The sequence below is a fragment of the Varroa jacobsoni genome, unplaced genomic scaffold, assembly GCF_002532875.2.
Source record: "Varroa jacobsoni isolate VJ856 unplaced genomic scaffold, vjacob_1.0 scaffold_128, whole genome shotgun sequence".
Classification (NCBI taxonomy): Eukaryota; Metazoa; Arthropoda; class Arachnida; order Mesostigmata; family Varroidae; genus Varroa; species Varroa jacobsoni.
The window spans coordinates 59506-84702 of NW_019213030.1; the positions used below are offsets into that span (position 1 = coordinate 59506).

At 44.2% G+C, this 25197-nt stretch overlaps 1 protein-coding gene and 1 long non-coding RNA gene across 5 annotated transcripts in view; one reads left to right on the forward strand and one right to left on the reverse strand.

The window, feature by feature from the left end:
• Positions 1 to 5618, reverse strand: part of LOC111267844 (uncharacterized) — a 64204-nt gene extending 58586 nt beyond the window's left edge. The window contains exon 1 of one of the 2 annotated variants that reach the window (XM_022846411.2): positions 4580 to 5618. In XM_022846411.2, coding sequence (XP_022702146.1) covers positions 4580 to 4756 — 177 coding nt within the window. In that variant the 5' untranslated portion in view covers positions 4757 to 5618. The remainder of the gene's footprint in view (positions 1 to 4579) is intronic. The other variant, XM_022846403.2, reaches the window with a different exon arrangement.
• The window catches only part of LOC111267860 (uncharacterized), a 43578-nt gene that overhangs the window by 8099 nt on the left and 10282 nt on the right, over positions 1 to 25197 (forward strand). For 2 of the 3 annotated variants that reach the window (XR_015313981.1, XR_002684884.1), the window contains exons 1-2: positions 7226 to 7567; positions 22163 to 22454. This is a non-coding gene — a long non-coding RNA (uncharacterized LOC111267860). Of the gene's footprint in view, positions 1 to 7225; positions 7568 to 22162; positions 22455 to 25197 lie in introns of those variants that run through there. The other variant, XR_002684877.2, reaches the window with a different exon arrangement.

Here is a 25197-nt window from a genome sequence, read left to right on the forward strand (position 1 = left end):
GGTGCATGACAAAGCGTGCCGTCCCACAGACAACCCATCTACCTAGCTGTACACATACATGTACATGTGGTCACTGTATCGTGCATGAACAGGCAGCTTGAGTAAGGAAATTGTACGTACGTGCATCTTCAATTCGTTGTTCCATACCCATAAACCCGCTATCGTAAATTGAATAAGATGTTCATTACTTTCGTAAACCTATCGTTTTCTAAATTCAACCTGATAATACGGAAATGAACGATCCTCTCCGCGCACTGGCCGAGGGTGAAGAATTGTCAGCAAAAAACGGCAAGTGTCGATGTGCCCTATGCGATGCATGCTTCGTAAATGGTAACCCACGTCATTGGCATATGATTCGCAGCAAACAATGTTACTCACCCATCGATCACTACACGTCTCGATCGAGCGGACGCGACATAATTGTCGGTATTATTAAGTTCGCGTGTGTGGGTGTGCGATTTAATCACTAGAATATTGGCAAGGTAATTCGTTGAACATGGATGACTACAATGTAGTTGTGTATTTGGCTGTATATATCTATGTGTGTGTCCAGTAATCGTCACGAGCAGATTTATGTAACCCAAGGCGCGCGCGAAGTCTATCCCGCGCGACCCAAACAACGTGAGGAAACATCTGCGTCCATGGGTGGCTGCTATTGAGAGACATCGCCTAGCGGGGACCGCACGATGACTTCTAACATGCTCCGCACGACCTGAGAGGTTTACCACTATAACATATTGTTATTGTCCTGATGGAGAACTGGTCTTCAGCCGGCTGTTGCGGCACTACCGTTTGGGCCGGCGATCGGTTTGCCGACCGGTTGCCTATTTTGTTCGCCCATTCGTCCAGTTTTCCGCGAATATCGTCGATTCTCGTGCCCGACTAACTGCTCGAGATGTCGTATATACAAGAAACGTAGTGTACCTGCTATCCCAAATAAGCACGTAAGCCTAGTAGTTTTCGAACTGTGCCTCGTAAAGTCTTTGGTGACGCTAGATAAGGCCAACGTTGGTGTCATCACAACAACTCTTTTCGAGAGGATCACGAAACCCGCATTTGCGCATGTGATCGGCTCTGCTCTATACTTTACGATATAGCACTGAGCAGGCATACGCGTAGAGCCTCGCTTATCGAGTAAACGGCGTTCAACCTTTATCGAGCGATACGCAAAGGACGAAACCGGGGAGCTTCACGCCACCATCACTATGCCCCGATCCACTGAACCAGCAATGTTATACTCTCTCAATGCTATTTAGCCATCCATCCATCCATTCGTTCGTATCCAGGTTGAGATCGGTACGTTTACTTTTTCTGTCGTTGTAGCTTCTGTCGCTGCTGCCACCGAAGAAATTTCGAGATAGTTCGTGAAGAAACTGAAACAGCGCAGAGTGAAAAGGAGCCAACAAAAATCGAACGGAAAGAAAGACACAGAAGAACACGGCAATCTACGTAATGCAAAGACACCACAGTTCGCCTATAGAAATACTTACCCGATACGTAGACAACAACAGCATTCAACGATAAATGGTTACATTCTGCTATAATTTTCGCGCCAAGAAGTTCTGCTACTGTTCGCTATCAATAATACATGCATACACGTGTACGTATAGCAGTAGTCAGACTTTCGTTTTGCTAGCGGCGCCAAACTCTCGGCAATAGCAAAGGTGGCGCTAGCGATCGCTATGGCTGCTGCTGTTCTATATCGGAGCCACAATGGAACAGCCGTCGGTTGGTTAGCGGCGCCAATAGCAAAGGCAGTAACAGCGTGTAGACTCGAAGGTCAAATCATTGTTCGGTTTATGGTGCACATCATCAACAACGGCGACGATCACAATAAAAAGCGACGAAGTGACCCGCGCAGAGGAGGGCAAGAGGGCGCCCACAGGGTAGTGATCGTGGCGATACTAGCAGCATCGTGAGCTCTCTCGTCGTCGTTGTTCGTGCTGTTATGTTGTATTAGATTTCAACCGCATCCCAACCCCTCCATTACTATTACTCTCCACTGTCTGTTTTCCTATAATGGCCATCTCTGCATTTATCGGCTAGAAAAACAACGATTGAGACGACGACCGTGATGATGATCATTATCATGACAAAGAAGGTCGACGGAGTGAAGAGTGAGCGAGCGCTTCACACGTGTGTGTGCCTCGTGTACTGTGCCGTGAAATCAATTAAAAAGTCATCGATCGTGCATCGTAGCTATACATACGTTCAACGCACACGGGTCATGTCAGACATGACACGGCGTGGCATATATAGGCAACAAGGTGGCCTTCCAGCGAACGAAGCCTTCTGCCTAAGCACATCGGAATGAACGACTGACAGCCGATGTTAAAAGTATAGTATGACAATAATCTATAAACACAAACTAGCAGGTAAAGTATTAATCGAATAAAAGAAGCACTTGCGAAGCAAGTGAGGCCCTTGCGCGGTTCCGATATCGGTCCCTCGACAACCATCGACTTCACGGGGGGAAAAGATACGTCAGTCACAAAGTAAAGGAGTCGAAAAGCGGCAAGATATGAAGTAAGGTTTTAATCGAATTCGAAGTTGACCACAGATAGTAGAAGCATAGTTTAACGATTTTCTAACCGACTAAGATAGACATTAGCAAAAGCTTTACGCGTCAGGACGCGTGTAGGGTCAAGTAGCTGCAGGGTATGCGTCTGTCCCTTTGGCGTTGTTGCAAATAGTGGGTTGGGTCATCGAAAAGGGCAGTATTATTCTTACAATTGAATCGACCGGACGGGAAAGCCGTAACCAATAAAAGTTCGAAGATCATTAACAACCGGAGTGACTGTGCCTATATCAAATTCAGACAAATCAAAGGTGCCTGTTTTTTTTTCTACAATAGTATCACCTATAAACGTCGCTTGGATTGTCGTTCTTGGTGAATCGGCATCGCACGACGAGCGAACGATTTGAAGCTAACTCAATGGTTCAGACGAAGTGGAAATCAATAAGCGCCGACGATTTCGGCTGACTGAAGATAGTGAAGATGTTTTCTAACTGAGTCTGTGATTATGCTACGTACTGGGCTTTCATCTGGCACTGACGATGTTGTGAAGTTCGTTGAGAAAGGCAGAAAAAGCCTACCGCATCCATCTTTGTGATCATCGTCATTGCAGGTATGCGATTGTGCACGACACATTAGTGATGTATCGTGCGTATTGCGATTAAATTATTGAGATAATGGTCAACAGTAACCAGAACAACAACTGCGTCTTACATTAACATTAATGAATCAAAAAAATAACTAAGTGCGTGGATGCCAGCTTATCACATGTCCAATGAAGACATCAAGAACGATCCTGTTCGCGACGATGCATTTCGCCTTTTCGTTTCTTTTTTCAAGCTTTAACTGGGACAGACGGTTTCGTGCAGGCCATCGTTAAGGCACTGTTTTCGCAGTTGAGATTTGTACAATAAATACAATCGGTCGACCAGTGCCGCTAGTCCGACTCGGTTTGTCGATTATAGCTGGGCACTGCCTCGACAACTAACGTCGTCCGAGGTGTGGTCGTCCACGGCGATTCCGAGGTGCGAACGCAACGTAGATCATGCGATCGCTATGTAGTCGACGATGAAATCATACAGCTCATAGCTCGAAGGAGGCGAACTGATGAAGGTAGTGACGTCCAGGTCCTTAATGGTTTTGTCAAGACCGTTGGGTGGCACACGGATCATCATTAGGATTATTGATTAGGGAGTATCGAAACGAGTCCAGGCGCAACATCTCTTTGGATGGCAAAAAAAGAGTTATTAAATAAAGCATACGACGGTATGAGCAACGTTTGGCTATTTCGAGATAACGCTGCATAAAAACCACAATTTCAGAACATCGTCGTGCTTGAAGTCATCGAATAATGATTATATTCTATATAATAATGGCTTCAATGATTCCGAATGTGATGGATGAGGAGCAATCAGGAGATATTGGACGTCGCTTTGCCAAGCTTCATGAATATACCAGCTCGAAATAAGTGTCTCATTTATAGACTTCGTAAGAACCAGCTGCGGAACCGATGATACGTGTATTTGTACTTTCGCTTGTGATAGAGTCAACAGACGCCAGCTGCAGCTGTTTTATTTATTATACTAATATAGGCGGTTTTACCTTTTGTGCCGTTTGATGGCGTTCAAGCACACGAATGATCTAGAACTTCTTCATATTTGAGATTGCACAGTGGCAATGTCCAGTTACCTGATTGATGGGCGTAACTTGGTGCATTTGTAATATTCGTTAGGAAAATTACGTAACCGATGCCCTAATAATACCATTTTTATTGATAGCAAACGACAGGTGATTCAGAAAACTTTTTCCGTGTCGCCTAAGCGAACGCGTGCTATACTTAGAAAACAAACAAAATCGTAGGCAAACTCTAATCAACATGTGGCCGGCTGTTCAGGGTCTTTATCGTAGCTCGCTTGCGCAGACGTTCATTCCCAAGCCGGATAAAATTATCGTCCGTAGCCCTTATTCTGCCTCTATAATCTGTCCTAACGTTACCTAGCTCAATCTCGAAACGTTATCTACAAATCTATTGACGATCTTCAATTCAAATACTCTTGCACTTACATCTTCATCGTCGATCTTGTCGCTGACTTCAATCTTGTCAGTTCGAACTGTTCCTTGGAATGGTAGAAGCCTCATGGCGCGTTCGAGGCGCTGACTCGTTCGTACGGCAAGAACTGTTTCGTTGTGTGATGATGCTCCCAGGATCAACTCCTGAGGGATGAGTACACAGGTTTCCATCTTTGCTAGAGATATTCTTTAACAATAGGGAGTGTGATTATCTTTTGCACGTACGTTAGAAACAGCGACAAGGAATCTATTGCCAATCAGTGCTGCCTTGTAGCGTGATAGTAACTGCAGTATTTGTTGTTTTAGCACAATTTTGATAGAACAAACAGTTTATTGTAGTTAGGCTATAGTCCCACGCACTGAGATCACTCACTGAGATCGCACCCCGCACCACAACTCGAAGTATCGTTTGTCAGTCAGTCAACCTATCGACCAAACGTCCATTTACTGAATCAACGAACAGATCAAATGCAATCACCAAATCATTCTCGAAAAAGCACTACGGGCTATGCCGTCAAGCCTTCGCTGACCGATCGACCTGTTAAGTCTGGCACTACTAGTGCCGGTAGGCCAGTTTGTTCCGTCCTTCTAGGCCTCTTTTTTGGTAACAAAGCGAGAGAGAAAAAGGGACAGACAAAGAGAGCACTTCTATTACATACTTTTTTCTCTCTCGAGAGCGACACAACAGCAAACAACACGGGCGCCTTCACAGATCCTACTTGGTATTTGTATTAGTTGAACTGATGTACTTTACTGGTACAGATAGTACGCTAGTCCACTAGCAGGTGGTCGCCGGTAGCCAGGCCAACGCGATCACATAGCAGCAGCAGCAGCAGCAGCAGCAGCAGCAACAGCAGCAGCAACAGGTATTGTTGTGCGGTTGATAATGTTGACTCGGTTGTTGAGACTACTGCCGCTGTAGCGGTTACAGCTAGAACAGGCCTGCGACGAGCCGGCTAGGTACGGCTTGGAGCGATACGGCATCACCGCGAGTCGGTACACCACTGGTGTGATCTTCGGCCTGTGCAACCCGCCAGCCAGCAACACGGGACGGGATCATGACAGCAGGCAATAATCGCCAAAGCCCAGCCGACCACTAGGCTCCGCCTGCAGACGGTCCGTCACTTTGACGCCATTGGCTAAGAGAAAGGTGCGCTACGAGCCCCGCTCGCTGGTAGGCGGAGCCATGGCCTCCCCGAAGGACCGCCTGTCAGCCGGGTGCTCTATGCCACGGCGACATCTACGAAGAATGAATTTCACAGAACAGAAAAGATGAGACCCGGCCAGTTGCGGCCGCGTGATGCTACTGCCAATGCCGCCGCCGTGGTGCACTACTGGCCGTTGCCGGGAATGGCCACGACGACAACAAGGACCGCGTCGTTGTTGTTGGTGTCGCCGTCCTGTTCGCCGCCGTCGAAGCAGATAATGAATGCGTTCAACCGCAGCGAAAGAGGAACAGCAGTATGAAAAAAAAAGACAGAAAGGAGCAGGCAAGCGAATAACAGCAAGCGTATGGTTGCGGTTGGACGTCCACGTACACCGCACGAGAGAACTGCACCAGGTAGAGAAACGACGCTGAAGATCATCGAACCTAGCTGATTACGAAAATTACAGTACATATAGACATACACACACACACGCACGCACATACGCACGTACGTGTACGTGCGAACAAAGTCATATCTTTGGAAGCATATTGCGATTCGAAGCCCGGCGTCTGAGTAAGCTACCGCCAATAACAAGCTGTCCCTAGTGATTGCAGGGCTAGAGCCTGATGATCGAGGATGCCTCAAAACATTATGCGGAATCCAACGAGCAATAGTTTACCTATTTGGTGACACAATATAATGACTATACGGATGCATATTTATCTTGATTACAGCGTGATGAATCCTACTGACAGCAGGGATGAGGAACTCTATAGAAAGTACGGTAAAATGACAGTTGACGTCTTTACTGTGCCTGGCTAGTAAATGAAAGGATTGCATGCTACATACATGCGACAATTACTTGGTTTGCTCCTTTCGTCAAACGACAATGGAGCCTGAACGCACGAGTAAGAAACTACTATACATATAGTATTGGATATAACGATTACAAGCTATTGGAGTTTGTCTGATGACTTTTGTCGCTATCCCTTCGCTCAGTTGAACGGTTATTATTAATACTCGTTGAGTGTGTTGTGTATTTATGATTTTTGTTATGAGGGGAGAAGCCGAAATTTGGTAACTGAGGGGAACAATCCAAGCACACTCATTCACCGTTGCAAACTGATGTTCACCCACCTGATGATGACCTGTCTTGCTTTTGGTTTCTCTGGTCTGCGTGCGTCATCATAGCCGTCGCCGTAGTAGGAGAACCCGTATCGCTCAAATGACCTCGCGACGATGCTTGCTCGCTAGCGTCTCCCTGTCCGTGTGTAATCGGTCATTAAACAAAGCAGCAGTTGCGGCTTCCCCAGCGATCTTTAGCTGCTGCGGCGTAGCCTTGGGCCTATCTTCTTCGTTGTTCCGCGCCCGTTGCTGTTACCGCCATCGCTTTCGCTGGTACCCACTCTGCTATCATAAATATATTAGGACAGTTGTGCTGTTCCAACCGGTTGCTTTGCCAGTCGGCGGTTGTCGTGGGTGATGGGTGCGCGACTGCCGCGACATGAACGTTGTCTCGACGACGTTCGGCCCGGCGTTTGCCGTCGTCGACAAACGACAACCGGGGCTGTCATGTCATTGCGAGTGCCGCCATCGAGAAGAAGTGGCGCTTCCGCTGTTACTAGCTGGTAATAGCCATCGTAACTGTTCGCCTAGTATGTAACATCTGTTGATCTAAGAGACAGAATCGCCGACCTTTTTGCTGCAGCTGTCGTATTAGTCATAGGTTGCGTAATACGGGTGCGAATTAATTGAAAAGAGCCTCTAGTGGCCGATGACGGTGGTCCCGTGCTGGCCGTTTACTCGTGGTCAGTCATCGGTATCATAAGGATCCGTAAGTATCGTGTTCTTGTTATTGCTATAGCGTAGTTTGCCGAGGACTACTGCTGCTACACTCGATCGTGTACATAAATATGTACACATATAAGATTTTTTGCTAATTTTATCACCATTTCAACGGAAGCCATTGCGGCCCAGCGTTAATAGTATAAAGAACCTGAAACAGGATTAATTAGCATGTACAACGAGGTGCTAGTCAGGCAGGTGTTCACGGGCGCGTGTTTGAATACGAGATCACGTCAGTGAACTTTGAATACGTCTAAAATGTTGGATCGTACTTCAATACGTAATGCTCGAAGAAAAGATTTTCCCTGTAACAACGATACAGTAGAAAAATATAGGCCATATTTTACTGCTAGTAATGATTTATCCTTGTAGTCTAGTAGTCCTAGAAATTGGAAATTACAGGTTTAAGCGCTTACAAAAACAGTATTAATAACTATTTTTAGATAACTTCGTTAGCTTAGCATAGCATACGCCTGGCTGTATATACTTCCTTCCAACAATGAAGACAGAGATACGTCAGACTGTGGGAATAATTTTTAAGTTGCGGCAGTCCCTAAAATATTTATTGTTATGTAGATGAGTCAGCTATGAGAGCGTCGTCTTTGTCAGGGGAAAGACGATCGACTTTAGTTCCTTTCGGAGCAATAACCGATATGATTTGGTCTTCGGTATTCATTAAACTATTGCTAGTTAGAGGCTACAACTCAAATAGGATTGCCACAATAGAAACAAACGGATTTTACGTCCTCGATCGAATTTGGGAGCAAGCTCAATTTACGGTCGTCTGGGGATTAGCCCCATAGGCTTTATTTCCACATATTGACACACCGAACTATGGGGCTTTCTATGTTTCGACCTTTAGGTCCGGTGTTGGCGTTGGGTATTCCATCAGACAACATCTGTCTATGCTCGGAGTCGAACTCAGACCACCACGTGTCCACAACATTAGTAGGCGAACACGCCTTGCATCCATTAAGCTATCACGGACGCGAGCCTTCTCGTATGGCGGGCAAAAGCCCGGAAAGACTAATTTTGAATGTAACTAAAAGCGCGGCCCAGCATATCGAACGGTAATTTCCAAAACATACTCCCACCCACGCCTAGAATAAATGTTCCGGGAACAGCTAGCTCGGATTTTCAAGATATTTGTACCATCAATGCCTACAATATGTATAAATATGGATTGCAAATATGAACCAGCTGAGTATACTTTCTTTTTTTGCTTAACTGTTCTGCTTTTCAGGTTCAGCAGGACGAAGTATTGCTGCTCATACATTCATATTATATTTATGTTGTTTTTTTTTGAGAAGCAAAGAGAAAGAGGGTACGTTTCCGTCCATTTAAATAACACCAAATATGTGCCGTGGTGTTCGAACAGTCATAAATAGAGCGTATGCAACCGATTCGATTGGTGAGGTTCTCCATCATCGCCTAAGAATGGTGCGACATTCAAATATCCAGCATCTGTAAGTGTATGGCTGGCTGTTATCACCACCGATACTGGCCCGACCCCAGCATTCTAGTTCTAAACAAGGACCATTCGAGCTTGTGCGCTCCGACGGCCCTCGCCGAACTGTGTCTATGCTGAACATCCATGCTAGTCGAGAACGGCTAGTTTATAACTCGTCATAATACTTAGTACTCTAGGTACTGCTGGGAGTGCTATTTATTGCACCAAGCATAAGAAGGCGGGCAGATGGGTTAGGTCGATTGTGTGTGCATAACATTATTTCTATTTACTCTCTCCAATCTCTTGGATAACGAATACTCTGTGTGTGTCAACTGCTCAAACGGCTCGTCGTCCATCTTTCCGGAAGCGGGGGGATGAAGAGGCCTTTTGACTATAACTATACTAGGCATAATGGAGCTGGTAGTATTGCTGTTTGTTCCCATTGCCGACACGGAAAACTGTCAGACAATTGGGAAATATTCGAAAAATAATTTTCGAGGCCCAACACAGTTGACCGGGTTTAGTTAATCGGTGGTTGGGTTGATGAGTGCCCGACCGGTCGTGGTCGGACATCCAAGGAACCCCTCCTACCCAGCCACATTCGAGTCGCAGTTGTTTACTACACTTACCCGATCCAAAAGTGCCTATGAATATTGCTATGGGGTCGCGCCTATTTTCGCATCAGAGGCATAGATGGCTTCGCCTGCCCTGCGCATGTAAGTGCGTGGCAAATCCTGTATAGCTCCGAACGATAAGCAGCAGTCAAGCTCCAAATCGTTCATTAACATTTTTTTTATGTTGGGTTTTATAGAATCAGTATAGAAGCTAGCAGGTGTATAGTCATGTATATGAAGAAAAGTACAGTCCGCTCTCATTGGCTGTTTTCGGTTTCACGATGCGTCTATTTGGTACTAAAAGGGACCTCTTGGCGGTTAAAAGCTGGTGATGTTAACATTGACGATATCGAACAATTCCATGCATTGGCAACAGGTTAAATATATCGTACGCCATATGTGATACGTAACCTTAGAACTTGAAGCAAGTAGAACACGGGCCACTTGGTGCATCAGCACTGAAAACGAATTTTTTCTAATTGAAAATATACATTTTCCAAAAGATACAGCTGTCACTTCCTAAAATAGGTACTTTTGATTAGGCGTTCGTATATATTTTGTTCGTAAAATGACATGGGGTATACAAAAATGACTGAAGTATGTAACATTTTAGTGGCACCCTCTTGGGCTTGAAGGGCTTGGCTACTGAAACACAAAAAAGTGAAAATGCCGGCTTAAAGCGCAAGCAATGCCTTAGGAAGCGCTAAGGAAATTTCCTTAATCGAAGTGATTTGGGATCGATCTGTGACCACTGTCGTAAACGAGGTTAATACATGTGGACTGTGAACGGGAGAAATGGATTTTCTGACCGATGAGCGTCGATCTCAATAGAACCAGTCACACTTAAGGAAACGGTGCCACGCTGCTGAAAATTTCCTTAGCAGATTTTCCTGTCTGAACCCCTAATAAGGGTATATGATAACTGTGAGCAAAGTCAAATATCTGTTAAGTGAAGAACAAATAGGTCAACGTATGAGTTTATTAATACGAAAGTCATCATTTTCCCGTCCACGCTACAGTCAGTAGATCTAAGCAGCGATATTGGTGCTAAAAATGTTTACTCCTGCGTAGAAGATATTCGGACAAAGGGCACTGTGCACGTTGTTCTGTTTGTGATTCTAGTAAATCCATTGTAGTCGCATTATGAGTACTATCAAAACCGTAGCGTAGATGCTGAAAATGAGAAGTTTATGTAGCCTTTACAAAGTAACTAATGAAAAGGATCGGTGTTCCAGTTGTCTGAAACACTAGTAGCTTATAGCGGTGCAAAACGAGAATGTTTAAGATAGTCAGTTTTGGGCCCAGGTTCTTCTCACGACACGCTGTTCTCATAACACGTAACAGCGTAAATAGCGTGGTACGCTTATATAGAACGTTAAGATAACTTATTATCGGTTTCTGTACGACCCATTTCACTGGGAACGATTTCACTGGGGAATTTGTGGCACATTTGGACAGTCTTGATACGGTCAATGTCTGCCTTAACAACAATTTGTAGCAAAGTATGTAGAAGTCAGGCCAGGCGCCTTATGGTCAAGGCGCAGGCCGACTGCATTTGCATACAGGCAGGGTGCTATGATATATAGAAACGATGATGCTGTCTGTTCGCTCCGGACTCGTATATAACATTTTCCATCTGGCGAGCGCGATCTGAGACAGCATCAATCGGATCATCTGCAAAAGCTTGCCGCGGCAAACATGCTCGACTAGGTGTGGGAGATAAGATCTTCACACTTCGAGCTATCGAACGCCTAGTGTCTCTAGCCCGACCCGGTTAACTTACGATAGGAATCCGAAATGGTCGTTGCTCTAATCTGGACAGTAGACCTAAGTGAACAAGGTCGCTCGAAACTCGTCTATATTTCCCTATGACTTAACTTTAAAGTTTTCATAATAATTTATCGGAGTACACGTCAGGTGACACTTGGCCGTAATAGGTCATTTCAGCATCGGTTTTTTTTTGCATACTTCCTGTGAACATGAGGAGCGCTACTTTTTAAATTATCTGCAAAATATAGACGATCACTGAGAATGACTGGCTTTCTATATAACGACACAATATTTCGTTGTGGTATTTTCTATTTTGTTATCGACAAGCTAGTCGACGATTTTGGTTCGTTAGGCTGTTTTCTGGGAACATACTACATATTCTTTCGGGATAAACTTTTCTCCCATAAGCCATCATTCACTTTGCCTGCTAGATTGTCGGCGATTGGAGCTGGTTTATGTGCGCCTTCCTTCCGTTTGAATGTGAACTAGAATGGGTCTCACCAGACAAAACTCTCTCCCAGACCAGAGTGGGGTTGACCCGTGAACGGACATTGATTCTGTGGAGTGGTTCCACATTTCAAAAGCGTATCACCATAGTACCGCCTCACACTTCGTATCTACCCCCTCAATCGAATCAAGGCGCTATCAGAGCGGCGACGTCGACGCCGAAGACGCGCACTGACCAGGACACGCTTGTGCTTACTCAGCTGACCTATGAGCAGCCCCGCTTCAAAGTCTCGCTGCCGGCGGCTTAGTACATCTAAGCGCAAAAACAAAAACCCGCCACAAAAGACTAAGAGATCCCTCATTTTATAAAATATATATTAATCTATAAATAAGTGCACATCTGCAGCTACCTACAATTAGAGCGAGTGGCTTTAACGCGCTCATTCCCGTCAACTAACGATGAAATTAATCCAATCCACATTCATTCGGTAACAGCGGTGGGATGGCTGGCGCTATGGCCGAAGTCAAAGAAAAGTTAATCGATCGGCTGGCGGACTGAGTGTTGCCCCCGGTAGAATTGAACATAACCCAAACAAGGGCTTAAGGAAAACAAGCAGCTCGCAGGAGCGGGGCATGTCGATATTTGCATGGAGTGGTCTGGGCTTGCCTTCATTCAGGATCGGTGCAGCATAAACGTAGAAAACCTTTAAGGAGAAGCTGTACAAGCGCTTTCTTCTGGAAAATATCGACTCGCTGGAACAGTCCTGCCACCACAAAATGAACGGGGAAATGTCTTAAGCGAGAATTGTAGGCTTGAATTTATCATACTCCAGGCTAACATCCGAAGGGTCGAGAAATAGACTTCTATTGCAAACACTATCACAGCGGCTAAGGAAATTCCTACCGAAGTTATGGCGCATCAATTAGCTATTTGTTAGTGGATGATTCGGATACTGCGGGAAGCATGAAGGATCAGCGGGTTTACTTTCAATTAGTCTGAGATGGTCGCGACCAGTCCTGTCAAAATCAGACAAGACCATGTTGTTTCTGATCTGCGATCAGGACCGCCAAGGCGTTAGTAAAACTGTACTCCGGCAGATGGTGTGCTGTTTGAAATATAAACATGGGAGAAAAAAAGAAAAGTATACGTTCCTCTTTACTCCGTCCTTAACCGGAACTGCGAGTCCGCTTCTAGAAGAAGGTAGAAATCAACTTTACTGAACAAAACGGTCGCAGTCATAAGCCGCGACTGCAGAACGTGCTTGAGGACGAAGGGTGGTCTAGTCGCGCGGGCCTGTTGCCGTGGGGCTTTGAAAGGTGCTCCGAAACTTATTAGTTGGCTGAAATTTATTATTATACATTTGGTTTATTAGCCATTTACTTTAAAAGCGGGTATTCTGGTGCGCTTTACTCTCCCTAATTTTAAGCAAAAGTATCGGCCCATTATACAGATTGCGGCACCTAAATTGTCCCAATCTTTTCTCTCTTATCTTTTTAATTATCTTATTTTTGGCGCGAAGGAGGTTGTGGTCACTTTCCAGTCACTGGAATCCAGTTCTCAGAATCGCTCATATTCCGCACCACTGATTTCTGTTATAGGTCGCTACGATGTCAAGGCCCGGACTATCAGTTCGTTATGTCCTGCCGCTTGTTTCCTAATTACTCCGGAAAAAAACTTAATCTTCCCAAATGTTTAAAATTTCAGATGTCAAATACTTCTTCCATAAAATACCTGGACAGACTGGGAATTGGGACAAAACAGGATACACTAAATTGGGCTTTTTAGATAACGTAAACCGTTCCTTTCCGCTTTCCGTACACATACATGATTGTACAGATCTCTGACGTTGATATGTAGTCTCATTCAATTGATTATGACCATGAGTAAAGCACTTGGTTTTAAATGTGTAATATAGGTGAGTGGACGAAGACACCGACCGATCGTAAAGGCTGAGAGCTCTTCAGTTTTTTTTTTGCTAAGCCACAGCGTATATGACGTAATTAAAAATTAGTTACTTTTTATATATCTTAGTAAGGGCGCTTCTTTTTTATATTCATCTAACTGTTTATTCGTTAGCTCTCTTTTTTTGTCACGGTACCTGGGTACCACCTATCTTCCTTCAGAGAACAGCGCTTGAGCGAATGATTTCTGTTCGATGTGGCCAAATAGATCACAGAAGCGTTTATATGGAATCTGAGAGACAGACCTCGAGCAAACAGACACCACATCGAGCATTTGTTGTTACACATATCCAGCAGCCATGCATAATTCCTGGATGGGAGAAAACTTTTCTGCTTCGTCTGCTACACCCTGAGACCTCCTGGTTAACCGACCGACTCAAGCCTCTGATTATGATAGCCTTTAGCTGCGTTGATCGTTTAGCGATGCGACAGAAGGATATCTTTACTTTTAAATAGTGACGTTAGCTCGTGGAGTAGGAGGGAATTCGTCATCGTCGTCCTCAACACGACCCCCAAGTAACATCGCTGCCGACATACTCGTTCGCTTGATTATCATTATTATTATTAGTTAGAAATGATTTGAGCGCAGTATACCCTTGCATACACGGGCTTTTGCATGTGACTGCTGTTCGGATGACTGAGGCCAAGCGAGAAAAGGTTTTTTTTCTGTCTGAGACTGTCGATCAGCGAGAAAAACAACGGAATTTCTTTTGATGTTTACCTCTAGTGTGCTTTAATAGCTGCGCAGTTATATGCACCTTTTCAATTCGGACGCATTGCTTTCCTTTTTGAGATACTCCTGCGATAATCGTACCTTTTGTTCGCTTTGCCGTCACTGCTGGGTGTTCTGTTCCCGTATTCGTTGCTATAGTCGCGGCGGCGGCGGCGGTAATCATTAGACGCGCTGGTTTGCGTCGCCCCGTCGCTGAAGGCGTCTTTGTCAAAAGGTCGATTGTGACCCGCTCGTGTGTGTCTTGGCTGTTTCACGTTTTCACTGACTTTTCTGTTACTTTTCAGCATCGAGTGGCATCAGTTGAGGCATTTACAGCATCATCCTTTCTCTATCTTTCATTGCGTTTTGTCGTCTATTTGTGTGACCCTATGTGTCTACACACTCTCAGACACAGCAATATCTTTTGCGAAATTCTTTCGATTTTTTGATTGATTTTTGGCTACTCATATTGCTGCAGCTGCTCCATGCGTTGTTCCCGTTGTTTTTGTCGTTGCTGGTTGGTGATGATGTCGAAACAGAAAGACTTCACTGGGCCTTCGTTCCGCCATCTCAGGGTGATCACCGCGTGTTCAAAGCTGTGCCGTCGGCGCTAGAAGCAGCAGCATCGTCTCATTGCGGACCTTTCATTCTCTCGCTTTTGAGGGCTCATTTGAGGGCAATTGCAGTGCCATCATCATTTTCGACACCACAACAACGACAGAGGGCTGAAATAAGGAGAAATGAGTTGATGTGTCGAACCGTCGCCGATCGAAGTGTGACCAGCGTGGCATGATCGATCGATCAATCGTTGGCTATTGCCACCGCCCGCCACTGTGCACTCCCACGGCGCCACCGCTAGATACCTACACACTTACGTATCTCTCTCTCTCTCTCTCTCTCTCTCTCTATATATATATATATATATATATATATATATATATATATATATATATATAGGGAAGGAACGTGTGAATGTATATGCATGTTTGAGTATTCGAGAACGCATTGAGAAGCAGCAGAATTTTCAAATGGTTCGCCGTTGGGGTTAATACCTTGGACAATTTTATTTTTTAAAGATATCTTAGACTGAGAATAATTAGACGTTGATTTACTCGATCGTATCGGAAATGAGCCCTTAAACCTGAAGAGACACCTGACAAGCTTTGGGAGCAAATGGTTAATGGGCCGAGGTTTTTTTATTGTGCTAAAATTTTCTAAAACATGGGAATATAGTTGTTTCACCATGGAGACCCTAAATTGCTTGCCCCATTCCAGAAGACCATAAACAGTTCCGAGATGCCCCATTTCAGGCTGTAATGCCCGCAGGAAATGGCCTAGCCATATATTCCACATGTTTGCATTGTACTATAACAAAGAACAATCATTGACCTTTGTTTCAATATAGTCCAATTATTCTAAAAAAAATAATGATTATTTAATATGTAAGTTATGCAAGCGACTGTAACTGCAAGATGTTGCTTAGCAAAAAGATCTAAACAGTTTGGTAAACTTGTCTCTTGCACAGGGACGGCCGACATCTCTCCCAGCTAAATATCTACTGAACGGCTGGAATGACCGTTTGTTTAGATCTTGGTAATTTTATGAAGTTGCCTTCTGGGTAGAGGCCGTTTGTATTAAATTTGCAGTTGAATCGCCGGCACACAACGTAAGCTTCTAAATCCAGTTTCTATTAGTTGACTGTTTATTCCTGATGAAATTGAGTTAAGATGGTATTATTACAGTCGTTTCTCTATAGACACGATAAACCGTTCCTAGCTGCACCTAGGTAAAGTGTACTCACCATAGCGGCTGTTCATTCGAAGTTTTCTGAAGGGATTTCTAACTTTCATTACCTTTTCAGCGAGCCAAAAGCTTATGGGGCCGTAAAAATAAGATTTAGACAAGCGCTCATATTGACGCAAGCGAAATAAAATTGTGCAATATCTAAATATGAAAATGGCGCCACTGAGTGTCGTTCTAAATAAGTATCAAATCAAGCTAATGGTGGGGAATATGCTACACTTCCTATCATATCTACGATTCATTGCAGGTCATTACGTCTAAACATTTTTCCTATAGGAACAATATTCTAATGTTTAAAGGCAGTGTTGTGGTGCAGCGTAGTGGTTACTGGTTGAATAGGTTGTAGATCCCCGTGATAGCTCTATGGATAACGTATTTGTCTACTAATCTTAAAGACTCGTTGTGGTCCAGGTTCAAGCCCGGGCATGGACAAACAGACTTCCTTTCGTGCTGGGAGTCAGCTGTCCTTCTGGTGGAATGCCTCTAGGCGATACCTGACGTAAAACTCGAAAAATAGAGCTCGTAGGTAGACGACGGGTAGATGCCTGCTGTATTACGTGTGTAAGACTAGGGGAAACATGCAAATTTCTAACAGTTTATATAGGAGATGTGTTTTTACTTCGAAAATCACCCTGTGTAAATTACAATTCCCAAACACAAAACTGTTCTCCACAATCCGTAGTGCTGCCCAAAGGACTCAGAGGTCAATAGCAAAGAAAAAACATTCAACACAGTCAACTTCTTAGGGGGTAATCCCACTTCAATGGAATACTATCACTTCTTTTTTTGCTTCTGTACATTTTTCACTCATTTATTAAACTATCAGGTAAGATATTTTTCATCATCTCATTCAGCTCGTTACGTATTCTTTACGACTACACCAACACGTGTTCTGTGGCCTGCATCTATCCAGTCCAATATATATGTATAGCCTGTACGCGAAAGGCACGTGCTAAACAACACGGCATAACGTCCTTCCACTGTAGTCCTTTTTGTCTCGTTGAAACGGTACCTCTCGATGTGATTATGGAGTATAATTAGGTGGTCGACCAGTAGCAGCAACAACGACAACGTCATAGCTGTTATTTGTTGGCCGCTACTGAGCGGCAATGTGACGTCGCGACATGATGGGGTTGGCTTGGTTGATTGGTGCGTACCTCGACTTCATGGCGAATAGATCATCGACTTTATTGGTCGACTTTAAATCGATCTCACGACCAGCGCTTTTTTCCATCGAGCCGACCAATCGAGGCGCTGTCCCGCAATAGATGGGCCAGTTATTGTGGTAGCCGCTGATCCTGTTGCTGGTGAACGCGAAGCTTGGCAGCGACGTACCGACATCCGACCGCAGCACTGCGTCAGCCCATGGTGACGGCGTTAGTGGTACACGTAGCCAAAAAGCAATGGCAGAAACCGTCAGACCTTCCCTACTTGTTGGTCCTCGTGACTCTACTCAAGAACCCCCTTCACCCTCCTTCGAAGCTCTTCGGCCCAAGTCGTGACTCGTCGCCACTGGAACCGTTTACGCAATGAGCTCGGGCACAATGCGGCGACCAATGGTAGAGGCAGCCAATAGACGGTGGTTTCTTCCGAAACTTCTGCAAGGATCCTTTTCGTCGGCCTATACAGCCAGACGATTGGCTAGTAAAAGCTAACGTCGGCTTTCGTCGACGTTGTGTTGTGGCCGATTGGAGACAAGCCCTTCCTGCCACGGACACGTGTCCATTTTCCGAGCACTTCACCCTCATCGTCTTCACACTTATTGTCTGCGTTCAATACCAATCGATATCTATTATATAAGTACTTCAGAAGCCAAGGCGGTCCATTCTGCTTAGGGTACGGCCAATGCTATTTAATTATAAAACTAGCGAAAGAAAAGGAGTGAAATATATATAGCTAATAACTCTGTGGCATAAAATTAAATCGGCAGGATTATAAGGAAAAACTTTAAGCAATTACAGGGAAGGTTTTACGTTCTAGTCTACAAGCGACGAAATAGAGAAAGGACAAGTATATGTAGCGACTTTAAAGAATCTGGCTACATTAAGTTTTGTACATAAAGTGTGAAACTACTGTTTCCCCTGGAATTAAAGCCATCTTTTGCATATTGTGCTCGCTATCGCTTACAACTTTTTATGGAAAACCCTAGGCTATAAAAAAACAACGTCCTAAATAACATGAAATAGTAAGCTGTGAGTAATTAGGCCAATGTCTTCACTCCAGCTCCTGTCAGCAGGTATGCCCACAAGCTTTTATATTTGCTAAACACAGTTTTGTCGATATGTCCTGACATCTTGAACATGTATTATCTAATGAAGTTTATATGTCACACACAAACTATGTGACTACCCTTGAGCATTTTGAACATATGTATATCGGTCGTTAAGCTGCTTGATCGCGTAATACGTTAGATATTTCCTCTCAACGATCAACGGGGTTTATGATAGCGCCCAAAAATCAGCATCGACAGGGGGAATAAGACGGCCGGTCCTGTATCGCTTCTGCTCTTGATCCAACTACGAAAAATACCTCCGAACAAACTAATAAACCGTAACAGTAAAGCGAAGCGAACGAAATAGAAAAAAATACTGTATAACAATACGAGGACAACGATAAAGCGTTAAAAAATGAGCTAATCATTTTTTTTTTTACAATTTTAGGTTGTGTTCATAGACCAACAGTGTACAAAAAAAGCGCTGTAAATGTAACTACAAGGAAGAAACATTTTCGAAAACTATAGTTTTTTTAACGGGGTGATAGTGACGATGTACAATATGGTAGATATTACAAAATATTTAACCCCCCAAAGTAGGCAAGAGCATAGCGACAGGTGGTTTGCTCTAGCGGGGTCTCCTGACGTGCGTTTATGGTCACGGCCCTGTCTATCTCATCAGAATGATGATCATTCCATTTTGCTTTGGCAATCGAGGACGCACTTGCTGTTTCTGTGTGCCTATATTTCTGAAGTTAAATAGCGAATCTCTCTACTAGTTTTCTTATTCGCTACTGCTGTCCACGATGAAGCAACGACAACGACACGATCAGTGGTGGTTAACAGTGACTTCGCGGTGTCGAGAAACTTCCCATCAGAGGGGAAGCGAGACTTTAGCCAGCCACAACTATAATTCATATAACCACTACTGAGAACGAAGGCGGACAGTCAGACAAGCCAAACAGGCTATTGCTATTACACGTACTTATGATATGAATATATATCTGTCTACACTGCGCGCTGACGACCGCAGTGGACGAAAGAGTGTGAAGTGGGAGCAAGTAACTCTCGACCTGTCATCGCCAGTGCTTCACACGTCAACTGGCTCCCGCTGCTCAACCGCTTGTGAAGTGCATTTGGGTTTTTATTCGTGCGGCTGGATAACAGTCGATGTTTTCTGCCGGTTCGAATGGATGGTAGTGCGCCCTGCATTGCCTGAGCTGCTCCAGTGGGCTGGGTTTTTTTTTCGACTGCTTCTCGTGTTGTTCCCAGGAAAGAATAATATAGCTTTATAGGATATATTTAGCTTTCCACATTTACGTGAATCAAAAAGGGGAGTTATGCGCATGAAGGGAAGTTTATGAAAGCAGGCTATTTCGCCTAGGCGATAGGCGAAATGTCACCATTGACCGTGGCGACAGATCTTGAGCGAAGCAAGAAAACATCGTCGTGCTACGGATTATAAGTGACGGACAGCGGAGTGACAGATGAACTGGGCTGCCTCCTTGTTACGGCCTGGTAGCGCCGCCATCTTTGGTGATCTTGTGCCTATGTTCAATGTGCGTAAACACAAGCGATAGGACCATATTGACGTCCGTCTCTTCACGAATTCGAGATGCGTACCGCCCATGATGTTGCTGATCATCAGATTGATTGGACCACCAATGGCAACCAAAAAAGTATTCTTGCTGCTAATCCACTTGTCACTCGTCCTTGATTCATACAGACAGACGTACGCAATACATGGATGGTATTCTGATAACTTCTCTCATGTCGCAGTTAATCAATGGTAGTAGAATTGTTTAAAGAACCCGTATGTAGAAGATGTAATAGTCGCTATTGAACCATAGTGCATCTAAATAGAGAGGGAAAACTAGGTAGTTTGTACACAGATAGTGCCTTAGAATGAGAAAAACTTGTTCTCCTTGCCGGAAAAGCAACGGCAAGGTGACGATTAAAGGCTGACAAAGCAGAAGGGAAAGAAAAAGGACCATACAATGTACGCCGAACACTCAGTTCAGTCAACCAAAGCCATAACAAGTATCTTCTAATAGGCAAGATCAATATATGCTAAGCACTTACAAGCGCTCATGTTGGCGGTGGCCGTACTCAAAGGTAAGGGTAATAAGCAGCGCAAATTGGCTCATTCCACACAAGCAGCAACGGCAGCATTATTACCAAGCGGCGACCACTTCACCAGGATTGGTCAGATTATCTAGTTTATGCCGATGATGGTAGCACGAAATTGCTGCACAGGTCGATTGTCTCGGATCTGAGACATTAGACTATTGGAACACGCATCGCTCATGGACCACCCACCGTTGAGAGAGGAGACCGCCGCTGTAACCACCGCGAAAGAACGTCGACGCTGAGGCAGGGTGATGAGACGTCATGGATTTGTACTGCTTCTGCCCCACTATTGCCGCTGATGCTGCGGTTCGATATCGAAACGCTGAAAGGCATTTTTTACTGCCCCATTCTGAGCAACACAGATAGAGAAAGATGAACGAAGTACCACTTTGTTTAGCTCTAAATCACTTTTTATAATAATATTGTCATCATTATCGTACATGTTCACTACTCATTCGAGCCCGATTAGATACATTGCTACTAACCATCGGTCATAATCGGCCGTTTGGTTGTCGCCATCCTCAGAGAGCGGGTGCTGGTCGTTGACCAAAAGCCAAAATGAACTAGACAATCAATGTCCAGATAATCTCAGCCGGAGATCAAGATCGAAAGGCAAATCTCGCTTCTCAACTTGTCGTCATGCATTATGGGCTCTATTAATGCTATCTGTATTGACGTAACGACAAATACCGTCGACCCAATGTACCATAGTGCTGAGAAACGTCTTGCACACCAAGACTGAACAGGGTAACTATGCACGAATGTAGTCGTAGTGTGCATTCATTCTCAGTTGATGTACATAGTCTGCTACGTCCCCTTCGTTCTGCAGAAGAACAAAGTGTTATTCAATTTAATAGTGACTGTGTTATTATGATTATTATAATTAATAGTGTGCTGATGGCTTGACTGTTTTGGTAATTTCATTTAACCCAGAATGGCCCTCTCTACTGTTGAAGCTGAATAATGTTCGACTAGACAGGAACCGGCGGCAGTCGTCTGATGATGTATCATGTGCCATAATGACACCAGCAGGAAAACCCGATCGATAATACTATCTCAATGACAATAGCAATACGTAGTCCGTTAGTGAAAAAATAATGTATTCCGTATGAAGGATAACAAGTGTAAGAGCCTAAAGGTTGCGACATATCGGCGCTGGCATGTAGACAGTAATTGGCGCACCATAATTTAAGCCTCGGTTTCTTTCTAACTGAAGTAGAAACAACAACGTGGTCGAGGAGAGACCAGGTAGTACGACCAGGTTAAGGCATTACGCAGTCTTCAGTGAATCCAGCCACGAGAATGTATTGGCTAGCTCAAATTTTGAATTCGTACGGCTTTCCTTGGCGCACTTTTCCCCGCCACTTCTTCTACTACTACTACTACTACTACTATTGAATTACTTTAAACGAAGGCAATGTCGGGCAGCGGAAACTAAATAGTTAACGTCTTCTGGAACTTATTACTGCTCTTCTCCTTCACAGATTGTTACTGGCTGACGCTGCACCGAAGGATCTCAACGATCTTCTTGACCCGTCTATCGTCGTCGTCCGTTTTTGACATCATCGTCCACTTCGTCGGCTAAGTGCATTTAAAGTGACCGCCGGTAGTCACGACTGGACCAGCATCGTCGCAACGTAAGCGGCAGCGCGTAACGAGAAAAAAACCAATCTCTTCACTGAACGGTAGCAGCGTTAACAACGCTCACAACTGGAGTGAGAGACCTCGAAACGGCATCGTCGTTGCGGACAAACGATCGAACGAAGTCGAAGCGAGGTAAGAAGCGAAATCGTCACGGACTGCCTTTAGTACAGCTACTCGCTACATCTACTAGCGAATAGAAAAGGAGAGATGTACTGAAGGCAGTAAGTGCAATGCCGACGAAATTGTCGAGGACCGTTCTAAATGGCAACAGTAACAAGTGTCAATCAGTAACAAAAACAACTGTTTACAAATGTCCAACTTACCACTGTTGATCGGCCAGAGCCCGATCGATCTGATAATGGGGTGGCTTATGAAACTCGTGCATATACTAGCAGCTGCTTATTATTTACATTGGTAATCGTAATACGCGACTATCGCGTCTATCCATGCTGAGTGCACGCAGCATTCGCGTGTCTGCTGTGTGGCTGCGCCTTTCGATACGCTATGTGCTAGCGGTCTTATGCCGCTGTCATAATGCCTCTTGAATAACCTCTTCCTAGCGGTTCCTAGCAATCTTTAGCGGTCCAGTGATCCCATTTTTATCGTGAAACGTTTTCGGTGGCGCATTGTCTTCCTGGAGCCTTTACGGCCTGTATCTGGCAACTTCGTGCGGTGTGTGGCCGCCCGTTCTCGGTAAAGTACCAGACTTGCCCCCTGTTCGTGAAGCCTCTGTCAGCACCAGCAGAAATGGCCTGCCTCGAACAAGTGGCCGGTTTCTAAAATCCAGTCGGGCGGGGGCTATTTCGCTGGCAGGAATTTTGGATTGCTGGCTGGAAGCGCCTATCGGTAGGTGATATGTGCCTGTGATATGTGTGTGTGTGTGTGAATACGCTGTATCTGAGCCGTCTAATGAACAGTCGCTTTCAAAAAAGCGTTAATTAAATTTAGTAATTAGCTTAATCAACAAAGTTGTAAATTTACTCTAGTTCTTGCAATATGAAATATAGAGCATATAAAAAGTAGTTTAACACTTAACTTCTGGATACATATGGAAATTACAATATTTACTTAGCATAGTCAATTTGTATGAAGCTAAACATAGAATGAGTGCGGAAACTTATAGCAAGATCTTTTAAAAGAAACCCAAAATCACTTCTCGAGTTTGCGTTTGTAGGTCAAGCTTCTGTTAAGCATATCTAATGCTTTTTACGATGATATAGCTGCCGTAACTTGGAGTGTATCTACTTACTTCGATTCGACCTTAGCCGACCGAGACGAATCTTAATTAGTAAAAGTGCAATTGTCAGATAAAAAAGTTAACATTACGTCTCAGTTGGTTTACCATTTTTTTTTTCATTTATGTTGCGTTTTATTGAGCCGGACGTAAAATTCGGAATATTTTGCCAGAGAGATTTTGGCATTTATTAGGCATACGTCAAAGCGGCATGCGGACTTCAGCTCAACCTTGTGCAAAGGATATTATGACGAGTCTAGGTGCTGAGATTGAAAACATTCTTTTTTTAAAGAATTTATAATCCGAACCTTGTATTTTTTTGACAGTCGTCGGGCTGCTAAACATGTACGCGTTTTTCAACTCGAGTCCAAGTTTACGAGAGACACGGCGGATGAGAGCTAACCGAATTCTAGCATCTTCTCCTCGCATAAAAGAATCCCCCATAACAAAATAAGCCCCGAACCTAAAACAGACCTATTCATTCAGTTTTATGGCTTGCTTCTGGAAAAAGCCCTATATTTATTCTACCTCTACGTTAACACGTTTTTAATTGATTAAGGTCCAGGATAACGCTAAGCGTCTGATTGTAATAGATACAACTACGAAAAAACTAGCCGCTTGTTAGCAGACAATTGCTTTATGGCTGGGTCTACCTTAGAATAAGTAGAACAAAGGTGAAAACTAGATTCAAATAGTTGAATGTACCGTTAAGGTCTTTCTTCTCGAGTGTATACAATGTAAAGCCAGGCCAGTTCCATGATATGTCTGTTAGAGGACTTCAGTAGCTCTAATGCTATCGAAATTCAGTCGTTAACCAGAAAGGATGACTGAAAGGCCTATTGCATCCGGACAGTGCCCAGTCCTTTTTATTGACATCGTCCTGCTGAGCCTGCTGGAATAATCACTGAACGAATGATCACTTGGTAGGTGAGTTACCAGTCGCAGTAAAAATTTTTACCAATCACTCCGATTCGATCATACGGCCATTGTCTCAAACGATCAGCGAACTTATATCTCAATACCCCACTGGGAATAATATATGCTTGGAAATCGGCCGCTGCCGTTTAATTGTATTGGGTGCATGCAGGCATACTGTATAACACAATGCAGACGAAAAACAAATAGAATTTGGCCAAGTACGTGGGTCGGTGCACGACTGCATGTGTTACAAGAAAAGCTTAAATTAACTTTCGTCAATAGATTGAGCGGTCTACTGGGGTTGTCGTTTTTTGCGAACTCACTTTCCTCAGTAAGTAATGTAGATTAAAAGTTCGATAAAAGCGATACGATAAACTGAGACTATCAAAACCGCAATGATAGGTTTTAAATGACGTTCAGGGTTTAAGTAACCTAAGCAGATTTGGTCTAGCTTTAGGGGGTTTTGTCCTGGCTATGTCCAGTATGAATTAACTAAATCTTACTTTTCGGTGATGTAGCCTACGTAAATGAATTGTCTATCAGAATCTTCTTCGGTTCGAACGAGTCCGAGAAGTGCTACAGCGGAACCAGCTCTACTCGGTCCAACGTCGACGACTCCGATATCCTTCCGCTGCGTCCTACCTAGCGCGACGTTATCCCGAGAAAGACAATAGAACTTTAGTGAGTACGAATCTATTACATATTGCGCTGTAATAATTATGT